Source organism: Eptatretus burgeri, chromosome 9 (genome assembly GCF_056783735.1).
Source record: "Eptatretus burgeri isolate ZD-2024b chromosome 9, Ebu_testis_v1, whole genome shotgun sequence".
Classification (NCBI taxonomy): Eukaryota; Metazoa; Chordata; class Myxini; order Myxiniformes; family Myxinidae; genus Eptatretus; species Eptatretus burgeri.
The window spans coordinates 108,415,811-108,436,020 of record NC_140969.1 but is presented as its reverse complement, the minus strand read 5'-3'; the positions used below and the strand labels follow the sequence as shown (position 1 = coordinate 108,436,020).

General features: G+C 36.6%; 1 protein-coding gene and 1 long non-coding RNA gene across 2 annotated transcripts in view; both read left to right on the top strand.

Annotated features, from left to right (window-relative positions):
- Positions 1-20,210, top strand: part of LOC147020885 (B-cadherin-like) — a 177,919-nt gene that overhangs the window by 116,382 nt on the left and 41,327 nt on the right. The window contains exon 12 of the mRNA XM_085896620.1: positions 5,770-5,994. Within this exon, the coding sequence (XP_085752746.1) occupies positions 5,770-5,994 (225 nt within the window). The remainder of the gene's footprint in view (positions 1-5,769; positions 5,995-20,210) is intronic.
- LOC147020886 (uncharacterized) lies at positions 13,480-16,233 on the top strand. The gene is made up of 3 exons (XR_015061992.1): positions 13,480-15,429; positions 15,745-15,793; positions 16,068-16,233. It is a non-coding gene; the product is annotated as an uncharacterized LOC147020886 (long non-coding RNA).

The window sequence follows — 20,210 nt, the reverse complement described above, 5'->3', positions numbered from 1 at the left end:
ACAGTTATGAGAACCACACATGTGAAAGAGGAAGATGAAGCATTATAAGAGATCGTTTGTTTTATTATTATTATCCCCAGCCAACCAACGAAGTTGGCGGGGGATATAGAAATGGGTTCCATCCATGCGTCCGTCCATACTTCCGTCCGTCCGTCACATTTCGTTTCCGGAGCTTAACTACAAATCCCCTCAAGATATCTTTACGAAATTTGGTACACATATCAAGCAAGTGGTGAACTGGTGCCTTTTGATATTTAGAGATTTCCCCAAAAAAAATTTCTGTCACTTTCCATGGAAACAAGTTGGGTATTAAGAGATAATTGAGGTTAACCTTTGTTTCCAGAGCATAGTTACGAAACTATTAACTATTTCTTTATGAAATTTGGTACACACATCAATAATAAATTGAACTGGTGCCTTTTGCTACTTGTGAATTGATATAGACATAAGTTGCGTCCGTCCATTCGTCCGACCGTCCGTCACATTTCGTTTCCGAAGCTTAACTACAAATCCCCTCAAGATATCTTTACGAAATTTGGTACACATATCAAGAAAGTGGTGAACTCGTGCCTTTTGATGTTTACAGATTTAAAAAAAATATATATATATATATATATATATATATATATATATATATATATATATATATATATATATATATATATATTCCATTTCCATGGAAACAAGCTGGATTGAGACGAATTTCCCTGATAATCCAGTATCTTAAATGGCTTGCAAGCGGAGTGAAAACCTTGTCCTCATTTACTATGATGGGCGATATCAAAGACTTTGTCTTCAACGGATGCTCGTTATTATTATTTCTTGAGAGTTTTCATCAGGTGAGGTAAAGGAAAGGTTGAAGAAAAGATTGTGAGGTGAATGGTAAATTTGAATCGGTAAACTCATAGGGTGGAAACAGATCACGTGGTTATGGGACTAACACGTGGTTATGGGAGGTGTGTAGTCAAAAGTGAATTTTTTAATTTTTTTTATTTTTTTTATTAATAAGGATTGCGTAAGATTCGGAAAAGGAAAGGTTGAAGTAAAATCGTGGAGGTGTATGGTGAATTTGGAATGGTAAACGCTGAGTGAAGCTGATGGATCGATGAAAAGTATCAGGAAGAGGGTAGAGAGACATGGAGTTCCAGGAGATGTTTCGTTCGGAAGGATACAAGGAAAATTATTATTTTTTTGATGGATTTTTGAAGATTAGGTAAGATTGGAGAATGGAAGGTGGAGGAAGGAATTGTGAAGGTAATGGTGAGAGTGGGTCAGCTCAAGTAGAAGCAAGATGGTGTGCCAGCAGAAGGAGGAAGAAGAAGAAGGGTCGGCACTCGTGGGTATGGAGGGTTTTTATGCCTCCGCACCAAGGGTGCTGGAGGAATTATGTTTCCGTGTTGTCCGTCCGTCCGGATTTTCGTTTATTATGCCTCCGCACCAAGGGTGCCTCAGGAATTATGTTTCCGGGGTCTCCGTTCCTTCGTCCATCCAGATTTTCGTTTATTATGCCTCCGCACCAAGGGTGCTGGAGGAATTATGTTTCCGTGTTGTCCGTCCGTCCGGATTTTCGTTTATTATGCCTCCGCACCAAGGGTGCCTCAGGAATTATGTTTCCGGGGTCTCCGTTCCTTCGTCCATCCGGATTTTCGTTTATTATGCCTCCGCACCAAGGGTGCCTCAGGAATTATGTTTCCGGGGTGTCCGTTCCTTCGTCCGCCCGGATTTTCGTTTACGCGATAACTCAAGAAGCAAATTGTAGAATTTCATCTAACTTGGTAAAAAGGTGAAGTAAGACAGGGCAATTAAGTGATTCGATTTTGGGCCAGATGTGATAAAGGTCAAGGGTCAAAGGTCAAAGTCAAACTCTGAAATTTTACTGTTTACTCCTTAACTCAAGAAATATTGGACAAAATTTCATCAAACTTGGTACAAAGGTAAAGTTGGACAGGGCAATTAACTGATTGGATTTTGGGCCAGATATGATAAAGGTCAAGGGTCAAATATGTCAATACTCAGGTGTTTGTGCGGGAGAGCGGAGGCATACCCATCAACTGCGCGCAGTCGAATTACTCTAGTTTTTAATTTAAGACAAGAAACAGAGTGTTTAGATGGAAGGGAACAGATGGGGGGGGGGGGGCATCGGGAAAGTGGGGAAAATAGGAATTGAAGGTAATAGGGAGAGAATACAAATAAAAATGATTGTACACCTTGAGGGGAAGGACAGGTGGGCCAACTGAATCTTTTCATCTCCTCTACCTGCCAAGGCTGGAGTGCCCCAAGGCAGTGTTATAAGTCCAGTCCTATTCCTGATATTCTTCAGTGATCTCTCTGACTCTGGAAGATTCTCGTTATCGATTTGCTGATGACTCCATCATCTGCCGTGACATCCCTCATCCTTCATATGGGCTGCCACCTTTTCCCTCTCTTGTCATGCCATGAAAAAAATCACAAGATGGTCAAACACTTGGAAAATGTATTTGAATCCTGACAAATCTCACCCTCTCACTATCTCTCTCTGAACGGACCATCTGGCAAACCTTCCTATACGAGTATACTTAATGAACAATCCTCTTGAGGAAGTTCAGTCATTCAAACTCCTTGGTCACACTATCAGTCATGATCTTTGTTGAGCAAACGACATTTCAAAGTTGGTCTCCAAAGCCAGCTGTCAACTGGGCATCCTCCATCGTACAAAGGCCTTTCTTGGCAGACCTGAACTCCTATATTCACCCACAAGGCTTTCCTCCACAGCTTGATGGCATACTACTCTCCCCTCTCAGCTGACTTCACTGCCTCAAATCTTGCTCAGCTTGACGTTGTGGAAACCAGGGCCTTTCAGATTATTGTAATCTCCCACGATGAAGCTGAGTCTACGGGCTTATCACTTCACCATCACAGACAAGTCAGTGGCTTCTCTGTCTTCTACCACCTCCTTTCTGGTGTTGCACACACTGCTCTTTCCATGCTTTGTTCCCTCCAGGTTTCTGCAGGGCTCACATGGTCCACAGTCATCCCACTTCTGGTGAAACTACACCTGTTCTTGTCTGTTACGTCCTGATCTATTCAGTCAACTCGCTCTTCCACAAGCCTCGGCTATGTATATGAAAAAACACAGACCACCAAGACCCTTTAAGACCCTAAGACTCTTTATAACCCAAAAACTCATTGGAATCCGAAGGCCCTTTAAGACCCTTAACACCCTGAAGACCCTGTCGACTCTGTTAAACATTTAAAACCATTAGACCCTAAGACTCTTTCGATCCTGTTCAACCCTTTAGAACCCCTAAGTCCCTCATAACCTCTTGGACTGCTTTCTACCCTTTTAGACCTTTGGACTATCACACTTTTCAAGACCCTCTTTAAAAGTTTTAAGACACTTTGGGCTCTTTTTGGCAATTCTATGTCTGGTGTTGGCTTCATGGTTGGGGTGGCAGGTTTGGGATCCTCGGGTCCTGAGTTCAAATAAACGTTTTAAGACCCTTTGGGCTCTTTTTGACAATTATATGCCTGGTGTTGACTTCATGGTTAGTGTGGCAGGCTTGGGATCCAAGGGTCTTGAGTTTAAATCAACGTTTTGAGTCTCTTTGGGCCCTTTTGATAATTATATGCCTGGTGTGGGCTTCATGGTTAGGGTGGCATGCTTGGGATCCTTGGGTCCTGAGTTCAAATCCTACTCTGCCATTGAATTAATACCAGGTGGGGTTGACTGAGCCTGTCATCCTTCTGAGGTTGGAAAAATGAGTGCCAGCTTGCTGGGATGATTGAGCCATTCGGGTATCCTGTGTCGAAGTGCCAACCCATCCAGGATTGTGCCAAATAGCCCAGAAGACTGCTTTGGGAACACCAACGCTCTGTACAGAGTATGGTCCCAATGGATGGAATGGAGACAATTCTGATCCTTTCGATCTTAAATGAAGCCTGGTGTTGGCTTAGTGGTTAGGGTGGCGGCTTGGGATCCTAGGGTCCTGAGTTCAAGCCCCGTTGGCCGCTGAATTAATACACAGGAGGTTGACTCAGCCTGTCATCCTTCCGAGGTCGGCAAAATGAGTACCAGTGTACTGGTAAGGGGGACACTGCATCAGTGGCATAGCCACGTCCCAACCAATGATGAGAGAGAGAGAGAGAGAGAGAGAGAGAGAGAGAGAGAGATTGAGAGAGAGAGAGATTGAGAGAGAGAGAGAGAGATTGAGAGAGAGAGAGAGAGAGAGAGAGAGAGAGAGAGAGAGAGAGAGAGAGAGAGAGAGAGAGAGAGAGAGAGAGAGAGAGAGAGAGAGAGAGAGAGAGAGAGAGAGAGAGAGAGAGAGAGAGAGAGAGAGAGAGAGAGAGAGAGAGAGAGAGAGAGAGAGAGAGAGAGAGAGAGAGAGAGAGAGAGAGAGAGAGAGAGAGAGAGAGAGAGAGAGAGAGAGAGATAGAGATAGAGATAGAGATAGAGATAGAGATAGAGATAGAGATAGAGATAGAGATAGAGATAGAGAGAGAGATTGAGAGAGAGAGAGAGAGAGAGATTGAGAGAGAGAGAGATTGAGATTAAATTACACTCTTTGGACACTTTCGACAATTTCAACCTTTTGACCTTCAGACATTTGACCTTCACACCTTTACAACTAGACCATTTGGACCTTTTATTTGCAATCAATGACCTATCATTTAGTACATCCTTACATTTATTTGCCACACAAAACAATTCCTGGCAAGGGTCTGCAATCTCCGATTGCTCTTTCTTGTTGTCCATGCTTAATAAGGACCATCCTCGCTAAACAAGTATTTGTTCTCAAACACTCACTTCCTATTTAACTCTTGATCCTTGCAATGGGCATTTAACTCTCGTCACTAGATCGTAAAGATCGTTGTGTGATGATTGATTGATCAGCATGGGCAATATCAATCATGGTGTGCTCGTTTGTTGGAATAAAGAAGGATTTTCTGAACCGAGTTTAAAAATAATTGAATCTGCTTCTCTTCAATGAACAAATTTAAAGATATCATGTCAAAGCCGAGTCTGATAACGAGAAACAAAACCCTAAAGATTGTGTTTGCCCTTGATAGATCGAAGGTATCTGTGGCATTGATCCATATGAAACCAAAATGCGAGGCAAACAAAGAAATCGTTAGGTAAAGGGTACACCAGGTTGTTTAAGATTGTACTGTGTGGTCTTCCCAGCAGTAATCAGGACAGGAATTTCGAATTTTGCCAGGGTGGCAAAACTCTTTGCAACAGGTATTGTTGGATCTTTAACGTCCACTCATCAATACTAGCAGGTGGGACACTCGGCTTAATGTCCTTCCAAGGAATACCAGTTGATGCATTTCTCCAATGTGAAGCACTGGGTTGATATTTCATCGTTGGGTCAGGAATCGAACTCAAACTAGCCAGCTAAATTATAAGAGTACCGTGATTACTTCTGAGCTATTCGACCAGGCTCCAACTCTCCCTCCCTTATTGATCCACACCTTAACATTAAATCCTAAGTCATTTTGAAAGTTTGTTTGTTTGTTGGCTGCACTAAAAGGACCAAATGAGAACCTTTCCTGAAGATGATGCAATTAAAGGTCTTTGCTCATTGTATTAGGCCTTAAATAATTATTTGCTTCCTTTAGTTGTTTTTTTTTTAATTCTTATGCAGTATTATCTTACACAGCATATATATTTTTGTCACTTTTAGCCTTTCATGTTATGATTTTAAATAAATTATTTTAAATGTTCACTTAAAACTGAATTGTCATTACATGTCCACTGAACAATTCACTTTTTGATAATTTTCCTGACAGGCACTGCAGCATGGCTTTCCACCATGGAGCCCCAGCAATGTGGAACCTACGAGACATGGCTTTCAGTTACAAACCACCAGGGACTAGCTGGACCAGAGTCGAAAGTGACCGTACAGTTGTGTGGATGTGAGGCGAAGGCTCTTCTTCTGGTTGCTGGAGGAATTGGTCTCTCTGATGGTGCCATCATCGCCATTGTTCTTTCCATTTTGGCAGTCTTGCTGTTCGGTAAGCCTGTGTGGTCCTGAGTGGTTATTGCTTGACTGGACAGTTTGAGGGTGTGAACCGTGAGGTGGTTAGTACTAGGAATTGAAGGTGAGGGCACTTTGTCTGTCTTTCTAATAATTTTCTCTTAAACTTTTCGACCAGGGACCATAACAGCCATCTACCGATATAAAACACTGTGTGTTTGTGTGTTTGTGTATTTGTTTTTCTGGCCTCCTTCAAAAGGACGATTTCAGAAGGGTTTTAAAGGCCAATCTTTTAACATGACTGTGTGTTCACTGGGATCTATTTTTCAGGATAAAAAAAATCGAAAAACATTTTGCATTCTAGAGTAATTACGTCTCTTCTTTTGGAAATGTAGATGGTGACTTGTAAACTGTGCCTCATGGGTGGTGTACAGAAGCTTAAAAAAATAATAAATACAAGGCACAGGGAGGTAAAATTTGCTGCACTTGATGTGCAACCTGCGAAGAGTAAAACGAGTGTTCATTTACGTACGTAGGATATCTGAAAAATAAAGGAGATAGAAGTACACCAGACGCTAGGCTGAGGCTTGAGACTTTGACATGCTCACAAGGCTGTCCTGCCAAAATGAAACATCTCAGAAGATAAAGATAATAGGGTCACATTTGTACATGTCGTGTTTTAAAATAACGCTTTTTGCTATGAAACATCAATCTTACAGTCTCTCTGAATATTATGAATAAAATAATTCCAACCCATAATTTTTGATGGGGCTTTTATCCTTGTCTAACAGATAAAGCTGTTTCTAACCACCGACTGACTCACTCACTGACTTACTAACTGATATTAAAGATTGGTACCTTCTGGGTGATGTAGAAAGCTGAAATTTTGCATGCCGATGGACATCAAAGCCAGCACACTGGAAAAAAAAACATCAGTTGTCGGACAACATCCATAAATGAACATATAAATAAATGAAAAAATGAAAAATGCAGGTGAGCGATGTGAAGCAATGGGGAAGCACAGTAATTTTGTATGCCGAAGGACATCGAAGCTGATACACCAGGAAAAATCTCAGAACCATCGGAAAATATGTGTAAATTAAAATAAATAAATGAAAAATCAAATGCAGGTGAACAACCCAAGACAATGGGGAAGCACGGTTTGTATACTTACACATTGTGTAAGCACACCCTGCTAGTAATATTATAAAGGTGTTTGTTTGAGAAGTTCCGGTTGTATATTATTTTTTTCCATTATGAATGACCTTGCATGTTTTTTTTGTTTTTTAATCATTTAGCTTAACGATTCACTATTTATGCCTCTACTGACAAAGTCAACAAAGGCATTAGTAGATGATAAATGGGATTTCTGGGACTCCCATTCAAATGAATGGGGGGGGGGGGGAGAAGGGAAAAACTTTCTGACTCAAGCCCCAAAAGCCCAAAATAGGAGACTGATTTTCTCCCCACCTATCCCCTTCCCTCCCATACAAGCAAATGTAAAATTGAGACGATGAAAGATTGAGACTGATTGATTAAAGCACTTCTTCCCTTTCATATTTTCATTCCACTCAAAGAGCGAACCAACGAATATTTGTCCATGTTCTACTTTAGGGAATAACTTAATTTTCTTATAACATTCATTTCCATTGAGTATATTCACAAAGAATAACTTGGAACTTGGTTCTTGGTTTAAGTGTCTTTGTTGAGCAGAAATGAAATGATAAACTTCTCTTAATGCTCTTATTTGACCAACTCCTGAGCCACATATCATTTTGAGATTGTAGTAAATCGTTTTTACATTGTTCAATTGATAACCATCAAAGTTTTCAGTCCATTCAAGAATATTTATTTTCTTCTTTACATCTCCAACTTATTTGTAATTAAATTTATCCGCTTATTTCTTTTATGTACTTTTACCCTGGTTATTTCTTCAATAAGACTTATTTGATATTTCTCACATGCTTTATGTTTCCCATTTTAATACCAAGGCTGATAAAAACTCCAGTCTTTGGTTTGGTTATTGCTTGGTTCTATCATTTATAAATCAGTAAAAAGATGGCGGTAGCCAGTTAAAACTCCCAACCCAATATCGTAACACTTATACTTATAACCATAAGGGAGACTATTGATTCCATTCTCTAAAATATATATTTTATCATCAAAAGCTCGTCATGCTTTCTTATTTCCCTCTTCTGTATATAATTGATGTTTATAACTTCTTATTGTATTCATTTTTCTGTATTCTTCCTTCTTTTAGGTTAAACAGTTGAAATAATGTTTAAAGTTTATTGTTTCCTTGATTATATTTTTCTTTATTCCCTTCAGCTTCTTATCACACTTTTCAATGTTATTGTTATCAATATACGTAAAAGCAAAAGACTTTCATCTCAATCCTATAAGTTCCCTCATGATCTTCCCACCCAATTCATCTTTAAACTTACCAATAACATTTTTATTCTTTGATGAAAACAATACATCACCTGACTTATAATTACTTGTATCATATATATATATATATATATATATATATATATATATATATATATATATATATATATCAATATTATCAATCATATCCTCATATACATCACTTGTCTTAATTTCTCATATAAAACCATCTGTATCCATATATAACAATGACACATTATCCTGATACTTTGATTTTAAATTATTATAGTAATAGTCATACATGAACGACTTTGACAAGTAAAGAATTGATGTTCCTGTATAAATAGGTTTATCCATTTCAATACTCTCTTTTTTTCAAATGAACAGCACAAAAGTTCTTTGAAAACACCTCCGCTTGCTCAAAACTTGGTCTATTAATTAACTTTGAAGCCTGTTTCCGAGATGTAGCAAGTCTTATGTTTTGTCTTTTGCGAACATTTTCCATTGTCTTTCCAAATACAGCATTATTCATTAATTTATAAAAGTCCTTCTCAAAATCTGTTTTTGCTTCTGTTCTCCTTTTTGTATTAAAATCAATATACTTCTTTAACCAATGACTGTTTAAATTTCAAAATCTGATGAATTTTCCTCACTCTCAACCCAGCAGATAAATATTGCCTCAAGTTCCTTTGATGCAAAACATAACTTTCTTTATCATTTAATGTAGTAAGTAGTTGTTCTGGAGATTTACCTTTTATATTAAATGACTGTTGGTAATCATTTAACCATTCTTTTCTTGGACTTTCTTTATCAGGGGTATAAGGTAGGTCTTTATGTTTGTGATTAAGTTCTTCTGGATATTTTAAATCAACCTCAAAATAATATCCAAATTCAGCTTCATCCAATTCTTTTTGAGAGGAGACAACAATGTCTTGTAAAACTTATTCATAATGTTTTTCTTTAACCCATTTAAGTTTTCCATAAGGTAAAGATTAAGACATAGCCCACTCATACAAATTGTTAGCATCATAATACACCAGGTAAGAGTTGTGCTCATTCTTATTATAATCAGGAAGATATTTGTTATTTGCTTTAGCATATGTCTTGGAACATACTTGAGATATTCCTCCTCTTTCAGCCTTCTCTATCATTAAAAGCATATCTATATCACTGATTAATTCCAAATTCTGTTTCGTCATTTTTTACATCGCACTCCAAGCCAAACCCGGGGCTGTGTAATAGTGAGCGGGGTCTCATCCATAAGAATTTTTATTATGACAGACTGTTCTCAAAGTTTCAAACACATCAGTCAATAACAATACATCAGTTTTAAGATAGAAATCATGATATTCTCCAAGATTCTTTCTATTAAACTTCTCCCAAACATTTTTAGATTGTGTATAATCTCTATCGAAAATATTAGTTTTATTTAACTTGCTATAGAAAGTTTCCCTTGAAGGAAGTTGTGTTTCTTGAAACTTCTCAAATGAATCCATGTAGTCATACGGATATATTCCCTTTTCTGATAAGAGATCAATCTCTTCTTGATTTGAGAAATGTGATTTAAGATTCGGTAAGTTTTTAATATTTGATGCTAAGTTAGATAATGGACTTGCCATTAACTTGTATGTGTCAAGAAATCTGATATGGGTTATGGGGGATGTATGAATTGTTTTTGTGAATGAGATGTATTTTTGATCTGTGTTAGTAATGGCAGAAATATTTCCAGATGTCTTTGAAAGTTCATTTATAAATTGATGTGTGTCATGGTGAGCATTGTTGTGAAGAAAGACAGGAATAAAGTTTGGGGGCTTGTAATTAAGATTACAACAGGAATGAGCTGGTCCTCTATATTTTCCACTAAGATGACAATGATCCTGAACTTTGACCTCTCCCTCAATTTTCTCCTCACAAATATGACAGATACTGTTCTTTCTCAATTTATCTTTCTCTCCCTTTGTTAATGACATTGGTTTCTAGGTTTTAACCATTATTTATCTTAGTCTTATGCAGTCTTTTTCCAATCGTCTTACAAACTCCTCTGAGGCATCTTCTCTTCTATAAAGTTCTAACTTGTTGTATTCATCACCAACAGATGATTTGATATAATAACAGAAACCACAAGGAGTATGTTTTTGATATTTATTTGTGTACGATTTATTGGGATTTGGAGAAGCAGTATCTATCTTTTCAAGGATACTTTCAAAATCAGCATATATCACAAACGGATGTTTTATAGATTTGTTAAAATCTTTGAGTGATATGTTTGAACCTGTTTTTGGTAAATTGATTATGGTTGATTTATGATTACTACAATATTTTGAATGTTGATTTAATCGTTCTTTTGTATGAAAGGAGTTGAGACATCTCTTGCAAGGATACGTTTTACATTTTCTCTTGTATAGTTGTGATTTGGTTAATCTTGATAATTTTTTGATGAAAGCATAATGTGATTTTTCCTTTGAAATAAAGTAGAGAAGGTCAATGTGTGTTTCATCATTTTTATAGTTGTTTGAAATTTTTAATATCTGAACTTTGTATCCGTTAATCCATATACGTTAACAGATAGATTATTCATTTTCTCAAATTTCGGAATATCTCTCAATGACATTGGAAACTTTAAATCTTTAACATTTAATGTTTTCTCGTATTTCTTATCATGTTCAACTCTTTCAGGTTTCCATTGTGGAGGATGAAAGTGAGCAAGAACAGACCATAAAAAACATTTGTTTTGAAAACATCTTTGTTTTGAATATTAACAACCGCTTTCTTAAGTTTTAACTCTTTTGGTAAATCAATATAAGAAGAAGCTTTAAGAGGATCTGATTTTAAGATGTGTATGTCTAAAAAGATTATTTTTGTATTCGCAAATCCACTACCTACTCCAGTATTATAAACATTTTGTTCTTGTCTCTTGAGTTCATCGTAAACATCACATCTTACAAAATCTTTAAATGATGAGATAAAGTGAGGGTTTTGTCCTCATATCGGGAGTCATTTCATAGCCTTCTCTTACCATATTCAATTTTACTCCCATAAAAAACTTAAAAGTTTTCATTTCACTTAATGTGTTTTTAATTATAGTTTCAAAACTTTGTTTAACCAGATCAACAGCTTCCATGATTGAAGATGGTCCAGGGTCTTGAAAGCAAAACAATCTTATTTTTATATGTCCTTTAAATGCCCCATCAGTGTTTTCAATGGAGAATTAAGTGACACCTTCCCTTTCTTCATTGTTCTTGTGTTTGCATGATTGAAGGTGTTTATTACAAAAAAAATTAAAAATATCATTATCACATCTATCACAATGTTTTGTTTATTGGTCAAGTGGAGATATTTGTCTGAAAAGATTGAATTTTTTTTTTGTTTGTTTGAAGATGTTAAAATAACATTTATATTCATGATTACAAACATCGCAGTACGTTGTATTCACCATATTTATATAACAAAACTCTGCTTAAAATAAAATTTTCTTGATGAAAATTCCGTTTAATTTATAGGTGAATCTGTGCTAAAAACCATTTTATCCTCCAACTTTTTTCACTTGATAAATACAATGTGTCAAGACACAAAAGGTAAGTTTCAATCAATCTCTTCATTTGTAAAAGATACTGAGAAATATGTCAAGGATGTAAAATTGAATAAAGACAAATATAACAACTATTGGATAAAAACAATTATGGTGAATAATATGAGTTCTTCAATTTCCTTCAGTGGAAGGGCTTTTAGTATATCTGGAAGAACATCAATTAAAGTATCTCGAACAAAAGTTTCTCTTCTCCTTCTGGCAATATATTCAAAACTAGAAAAAGCAATGAAACAAGAAAAAGTATCAAAAAATAAAAACTTTATGGATGAAGCTTGAGAAAGAAAAGATAAGACCATCTGTAATATGCAAGGAGAAATTTGTATTTTTTTCAACAACCCAAAAGATGTAAACCCTGATGAAATAAAGGATGTTAATGTATCAGGTGAAATGACATTTCGTTCAATAGTAGTAAAGGATCATTTTTTTTTTAATTATCTTTTATATAAAAAAAGTCATCGTTGAATCTGTTAATCAAAAAAAGTATATAGATATACTGTAGATGGTAATGTTTTTTCTACTAATTAAGTACGAGTCATTATTCAACTGAAGATTTTGAAGATTATGAGAGTGATGATAGTATCTCTGTTGGAACAGAAGACAGTTATGATACCGAGAGTTTGGGTTCAAACGATAGTTATGAAAGTAGTTTTATGGATGATTGTGAAAGCACCAATGAAAGTTCTGAAGATGATACCGAAGATCAATTTTATTTGAAGTAAAGTTTTTCTTGATAAACGTGAATAGTTTACTAGATTTTGAGCCTCTTGAATTTCCTGATTCTCCACATGACAAATTTGACAATTGTCCTGCGTGTGAAAGACGGGGATTAAACACAGTCAAAAGCCTTAAAACAATGTATGTTCTGTGATTATCTTCTAATTAATGATAATAAAAATATTAAAAGAATTATAATTCTTTGAGATTTACAACAAAAATGAATGATTATTACAAGATTGATTCGAGAAATGAATATAAAGTATGAGGGTAATAATACACTTTTCCTTACAAGAGAAGAGACTGAACAAATGATGATCATGTTTCGTGGATTGATGATTTATTATTATTGATGATTGTCATTTTCAGGGAAATATCAACACAAGATATTGTATAAATAAAATAATGGATTATCTTGAAATTAAACCTGAACTTCAGATAAAACATCGTTTCCAAAAAAGCCAATAAAAAGTTAAATAACCTGTTTTCCAAATATATAAATGAATGTTGTTTTACCCATTTGGGAAAATAAGATAAAATTTAACAACCATAAAAATCTTCCAAATTCATTAAGATGTCTCATAGTTGCTTCAAGCAGGTGTGGAAAAACCTGCTTACTTTTAAAGATGCTCCTTACTCCCAACTTTTTGGATTATGACAATTTAATAATTTTCACAAAATCGACTTTTCAACCTGAGTATCAACAACTCTCAGAAGGCTTTAATGCTGGTCTTGAAAAAGAAGATATAATCAGTTTTTTTTTTTTTTGTATACGTTGGTCGAGGCTCGTATGAGAGCAAACACACAACTCACAGCAAGGGGGCATGAGACAAGAGGGGCGGGAGTGGGAGGGACAAAACAGTGGGGAACAGACACATTAGGTGAACTGTGGAAGGGAGAGGGATGGGGATGGGACAGGGAACATGGCGAAGAGAAGATGGACATTACAGGGACTTTCAGGAAGGAAAGCAGGGGAATTGAAGGAAGTGGGCTTGGGTGGATTATCGGGGGTAGAAAAGATTGAGGATTTGGATGGGGGAAGATAAGAGATGGTGGTGAACAGCTGTTTTGAAAGCCTGGAGGGAAGAATGGGAAAGAACAGAGTGAGGAAGTTTATTCCAAAGGCGGGAAAAAAGAGGAATGAAAGAGTGAAGATGAGCAGTGATTCGTGATTTTGGTAGTTTTACCAGAAGGGGGTTGTTGGCGGACCTTGAGCGCCCTGTGGAAATGTGGTGGGGACAAATCGCAGAGAGAGCAGGGGGGGGCAAGGCTGGAGAGGAGTCGGTAGAAGACAGAAAGACCACCGACCAACCTATGGTGATTGAGTGGGAGGCCCAAAGACTCAGCTTCATTGCGGGAGATGCCAACGATCTTAAATGCCCTGAGTAGGGTGAATATACTGGTTCTGGCTCACTTTTCCCCATGTAAATGAATGGGGGATTTTCAGCGATTCCTATTTTTTTTTCCCTAAAAATAAACCCCCTTTTTATCCCAAGGTATATTTATTTGTCTCCCCTTTTAACCTGGAGGTTGAACCTCATTGAATTGAACACCTGGGGGTTGAACAGCTCACTCATTGAACCTATAAAGATTTGTTCATTCTCAAATTCCTTCAATAGTTTAATTTTCTTTGTACAATAATCCCCATCTAAAATATTGAAAAACAAAACATTTGAATCTTTATATTTTTTAAGATACCCCTTTTGTGTCATTATGAAATGATAAACTTCTCTTAATGATCTCATCTGGCCACCGCCCGAGTTGCAAATCATTTTGGTGTATTATCCACACCATAAAAAAAAGTTTTGTTTCAAATGTTTTCAGTTCGTGTCATGAAAATGAGGAAGTGTTTTTTTTTTGACACGGTCGTACTGTGAAAAGAAAAACAGGAACTATGCTGTGAGACAAGGTCTCGTGTTTATATTTTATCTCAGAACACGAACTGAAAACATTTGAATCAAAACCATTTTAGGGTATTTTAAGTATGTTTTGAAAATGATTCATACAATTTGAGAATATATCGCCCAGTTATTTTCCAAGCTGCCTCACCCGAAGTGTCATTTCCTGTGGCCACACCCAATGATTAGGTAATTTCCTCATCGTTGCCTTATAAGTGATTCGCCAGACAAAGTTTCTGCCAGACGGGATTTTCATTTTTACAACTGAGACATGAGCGATCTTTCTTCCGCGAACAAAACAGCTCAACACAAAGTTGGTAAGTTGGTTCCTCTTTGAACGATGAAGCAATTGATTATAAATTAAATCGTGATAATTCTGATATATTTTTTTTTTCTTGGCAGGTCCTTGGAAGAAGAGCAGTTTACATATCATGACGAGGTGCATGAAATTAATGCTCTTATTGAAGAGGTCAATGATTTTAGAAGAGAATTGAAAAACATTTATAATGACTGGTACAAAGTCTTATCACAGCCTCTGATCTTTTTGCCATCTTGTACCAATGGTAAAAAAAACTGAGACGTGGACTCACTCTCTTCCGATGAAGATAACAGCTCACGAGAAAGTTGGTAAGTTTGTGTAAGGTTTCCTCTTTGAACGATGAAGCAATTGATTATCAATTAAATCGTGATAATGCGAAAATATATATTTTTTCCTGACAGGTCCTTGGAAGAAGTGGAGTTTACATATCACGATGAGGTGCATCAAATGAATGCTCTTATTGAAGAGGTCAATGATTTTAGAAGAGAATTGAAAAACATTTATAATGACTGGTAACGAAGTCTTATCACGGTCTCTGATCTCGAATGAATTAAACCAATGGTGAGACACGTGTGTGTGTGTGTGTGTGTGTGTGTGTGTGTGTGTGTGTGTGTGTGTGTGTGTGTGTGTGTGTGTGTGTGTATATATATATATATATATATGTATATATATATATATATATATGTGTGTGTCTGTGTGTGTGTGTGTGTGTGTGTGTGTGTGTGTGTGTGTGTGTGTGTGTGTGTGTGTGTGTGCGTGTGTGTCTCTTTCCCCGTCTGTCTCTTTGTATCTCTCTCTGTCTGTCTTTCTACCTACCTCTCTCTGTCTGTCTCTCCATCTATACCCTTGACTTATTATTATTATTTTTTTTTTCAGCTCGATCACACAACATAAGCAATCTGGTACAACACATGATTTTCTGGAGGTAAATGTTTCTGAATTATTATTTAGTTATTTTTTTTATTAATATCACTCTCTCTTTAGAATGTTGTCTTATGTTGGTTGCATCATTAGTTTGGACGCAGTTTTGCCAGTACACTGGAATTCATTTTATTGGCCTTGGAAGGATGACAGGCTCCTGGTGTGTTAATTCAGTGGTCAACGAGGCTTGAACTTAGAACCAACAACAGGCTTACTCATATTACCATGTAATTATCTTTATAAAACCTAATTATTATCCACTTTTTGTTTCAAAACAGAATATGGTGTCTGAGTTTCGAAATCACAAGACATCTGAAGAAGATTTCTGGGAAAGATTATACATTCTCGCAAATGAATATTTAATATTTTCAATTTTAATAAATTATATTTGTTTTGTTTACAATTACTTGATTTTGAATTTCAAGAAGAGGATCAAGACATGAAGGAGAGGGAGGGGTTGGGGGGTTGGGGGTGGGGGGTAGGTGCGCTCCCCCAACGACCCATCACCCCTCATCCCACCCCTCCCCTCCCCATGTGTGCGTGTGGGGAAGGGTGGGGTGGGATGAGGGAGGTGGTGGGTCAAAGGTGGGGGCGCACAGGGGGGATGAGGGGGTGGGACTTGTGTGGGAGGGGCTTGTGTGGGTGGGGCTTGTGTGGGGCTTGTGTGGGTGGGGTGTGTGTGGGTGGGGCTTGTGTGGGTGCGGGGCGTGCGGGTGGGGCTTGTGTGGGCGGGGCTTGTGTGGGCTGGGAGTGTGTGGGTGGGGCTGGTGTGGGCGGGGTGTGTGTGGGTGGGGCTTGTGTGGGTGGGGCTTGTGTGGGTGGGGCTTCGGTGGGAGGGGCGTGTGTGGGCGGGGCTTGTGGGAGGGCGTTTATGTGGACAGGGTTTATGTGGGTGGAGCTTGTGTGGGTGGAGCTTGTGTGGGCAGGGTTTATGTGGGCAGGGTTTATGTGGGCAGGGTGAATGTGGATGAGGCTAATGTGGATGAGGTTTGTGTGGATAAATGGATGGGTGGAGAGATGGGTGGATGGGTGGAGCTTGTGTGGATGGGTGGATAATTTTTTAATTAAATAAACATGTTGTGTGTGGGGAACTAATTAACTAATCACTAATTATGTGAATATGATGAATATGGGTGGAGCTTGTGTGGGGTTTGTGTGTGTGGAGCTTGTGTGGAGCTTGTGTGGGGTTTGTGTGTGTGGGGTTTGTGTGGGGTTTGTGTGGGGTTTGTGTGGGGCTTGTGTGGGGCTTGTGTGGGGCTTGTGTGGGTGGGGTTTATGTGGGTGGGTTTTGTGTGGGCGGAGTCAAAAAATTTCAATTTATCTTTGTCTTTTGTAATTCCTGTGAATAAAATGAACCTAAAATCTCTTCCCCTTCCAAATCATATATCTTATAAGTCCAAGGAACCGTATCTATGACATCAACAATTTTAAAAAGCTCGTTCGTCCATCGTTTAATATAACCCTTTTCAAAATGAGATTTCCACCTATATATTCTTACGATATCACCAACTTTGAACTTCGGTTTTCTGACATTAATCTCTTTTTCATATTTTAATTTTGTAAATGTTTCTGATGGTTTCATATTTGTTGACGTGTGAATCATGTCATTATACTTATCCACAATATCCTGAATAAAAGATGACCATTGTTGTGAACCGAGTTGTGGGAATTTTTTATAGTCTCTCTTTTAAGGTACGATTAAAACGTTCAACAACAACTGCCTTCCCTTCATTAAAGGTACTGTATAATGTAATACTGTTATTTTTTAGAAAATTCATAAATGTCTTGTTATAAAACTCTCTACCCTCATCAGTCCACAATTTTTTAGGTTTTCTCTTACTTTTATTAAATATCTGTTGAAAGGCTAACATAAGAGTATTACCTGTTTTGTTTTTTAATGGTACAACCCATACGTATCTACTCCTCAAATCAATAACGGTTAAAGCATACTTGTACCCCTTATCATTATTGAGTTCAATCAAATCAGCAGACCAGATATAATCAACTTCCTTGGAATAAACTTTCCTTCTCTGAAACTTTGTGAATATTGGTTTATGTAATTCATCAGCTAATTGCTCTTCAGCCTTAATGACATCATTAGAGCCTATAAGTTTTTTGAATTTCCAAGTCCAAGTTTCAATTTAGCACTGATCATCTTCTTCACAATGAACCGATCAACTTTTTCTATCAAGGTTGGATTTTGTATCAGAGACAAATTATACAACATTTCTCTATCGGCTTCATGCTTTTCTTCCAACGTTGTGGTATTCCCATAATCAATATCGTGTCTCATGCACACTTCATCAACTCTATTGATGGGCTTACTCCAGGATTTAGGATTGTCTGCCTCATCTAATCTTTTATCCAAGTTTGTGCCTGGACCACAGAAAGAATACCCTGGAAGATGTAATTCCCCTGGTATTCCAGTAGTTGTAAATTTACTTCCTGATAAAAACTTTTGTATATCTCCTCCTCGTTTGTGTTTGGAGATAAATTGATTTTTTTTTGAACCACACACCGAACATATACCTTTTTGTATAACCCTGTTATTTTTACTTTTAATATATGAAATATTTTTAGTATTAGTTTTCCTTTTACATTTGAGACAATAACTCATTTATTTATGTGAAAAATTCCTGCAGAGTGCAAAAACCTTTTTGGTTTCCAACATGCACATTTGAATCTTAATTTTTAAAACATAAAGAATCCTTAGAAATGCCTTCACTCTCTCCTCCATTTATTTAAGAAAAAAAAAATGAAAAACTTGAATTAAAATGAATAGCTTGTCGATGTCAATATTCTTGCCGAAAGTATTTCAAATAGACTTGTCAATTCTTTGTTTTCCTCCTCGGTGGGTCGAGTTATTTTCTGTAATACCACCAATCTTTTTTTAATCTCACTGGTTTCCATATTTTCATATTTATTTCGTCTCGCTCTTTCCTCTCTCTCCTCCTTCTCTCTCTTCTCTTTTTCCTCCTTCTCTTTCTTCTCCCTCTCCTCCTTCTCTCTCTTCTCCTTTTCCTCCTCTTCCCTCTCTTCTTCAACTCCTTCCTCATCCCTTATTATCCTTGAATCACTTTCACCCCATAGAATATCATACATATATTCATCAGGATTTCTTGTTATTCCTGTATCCAAAATAATTTTTTTTACAACAGGAAACCAATAAAATTTATTTTGAATTTCTAAAAGAGCCTTACCTTTTCTTAACTTTATAATTTTTTTATTATTTAACATTTTCATTAAATCTAAAGTTGTCAGTTTATCAACATCAGCATAATGCCAATCTTTTATTGAAAATACCTCATTCTTATGTTGTAGAACATATTTATTAAAATACCGAATACCCTTTTCTTGAAGGTATGCTTGGACACAGAAATGATAATTTTCTTGAAACATTCTTTCCAGCATTTATGTATTAGAAATATATGTTAGAATAATATGATGGCATGAAACACCTCCCCATCTTCCCATAGTCAAATCATTTTGTATTTCCTTACTTATTATGTATAATCCTGTTTTTTTTCTGTTTTCATGAGATAAACAAGGGCAAAACCATTATTATATTTACCCTTATTAAATTCTTTTATTTGTTGTTTACTAATTGTGGCCCCACAAAACTCATTCTCGATACGAAGTGGATAATATTCTTCTTTACGAGACTGATTTAATTGTTCCAGGTCTTCGAGGTTAATTTTAAATGACCAATTATACCCTAAATCATTCATATCATACCCCCATTGTTCTATTCTCATACAAACGATACGCCCTTCTTTATAAAAATTTATTTTAATTCGAACTGTGAATTCTGTATGACCTGGAGATAATATCAACACTTCTGTATCTTTGGAATACACGGCCGTTTTATTTAAGGATATATATTGTGATAAATCGCTTAATCTCACCAAGTCATTCGCGTCAGTCGGGCTTGGATAATTTTTTATTTTATAAGCATTTTTCATGTTAATATTTTTGGTTATATTATATTTATGTCGTTCAGCCTGTGCCTTTGTGTAATAATTTGATAAATCAATATCCAGTTCTTGAGATACACCAAAGATAGAACCATCTTTACAAACATAAGTCATTTATATTAGATTAAAAATAATATCATAAAATATTTTATTTTTGTTGAGTTGAAATAACACATCAAGACATAATTGACCACAACACTTGGAATTTAATTCTTGGATTTGAAATGTTTGATAAACACCATTCTGTAAGAATTTTATGACTTCAACAGGTGGTGGAAGACAAAAACTATCAAAATAATATTTGTCTTGACTATTAAAAATACAAACCCAATGAGAACCGTTCCCATTATTATCTTCTAAGTTCATAATAATATTCTTTGTATGTTTCGGCACATTTGTTAATTCATCTCTCATACAAATAACCACATTATGAATTTTTAATTTCTT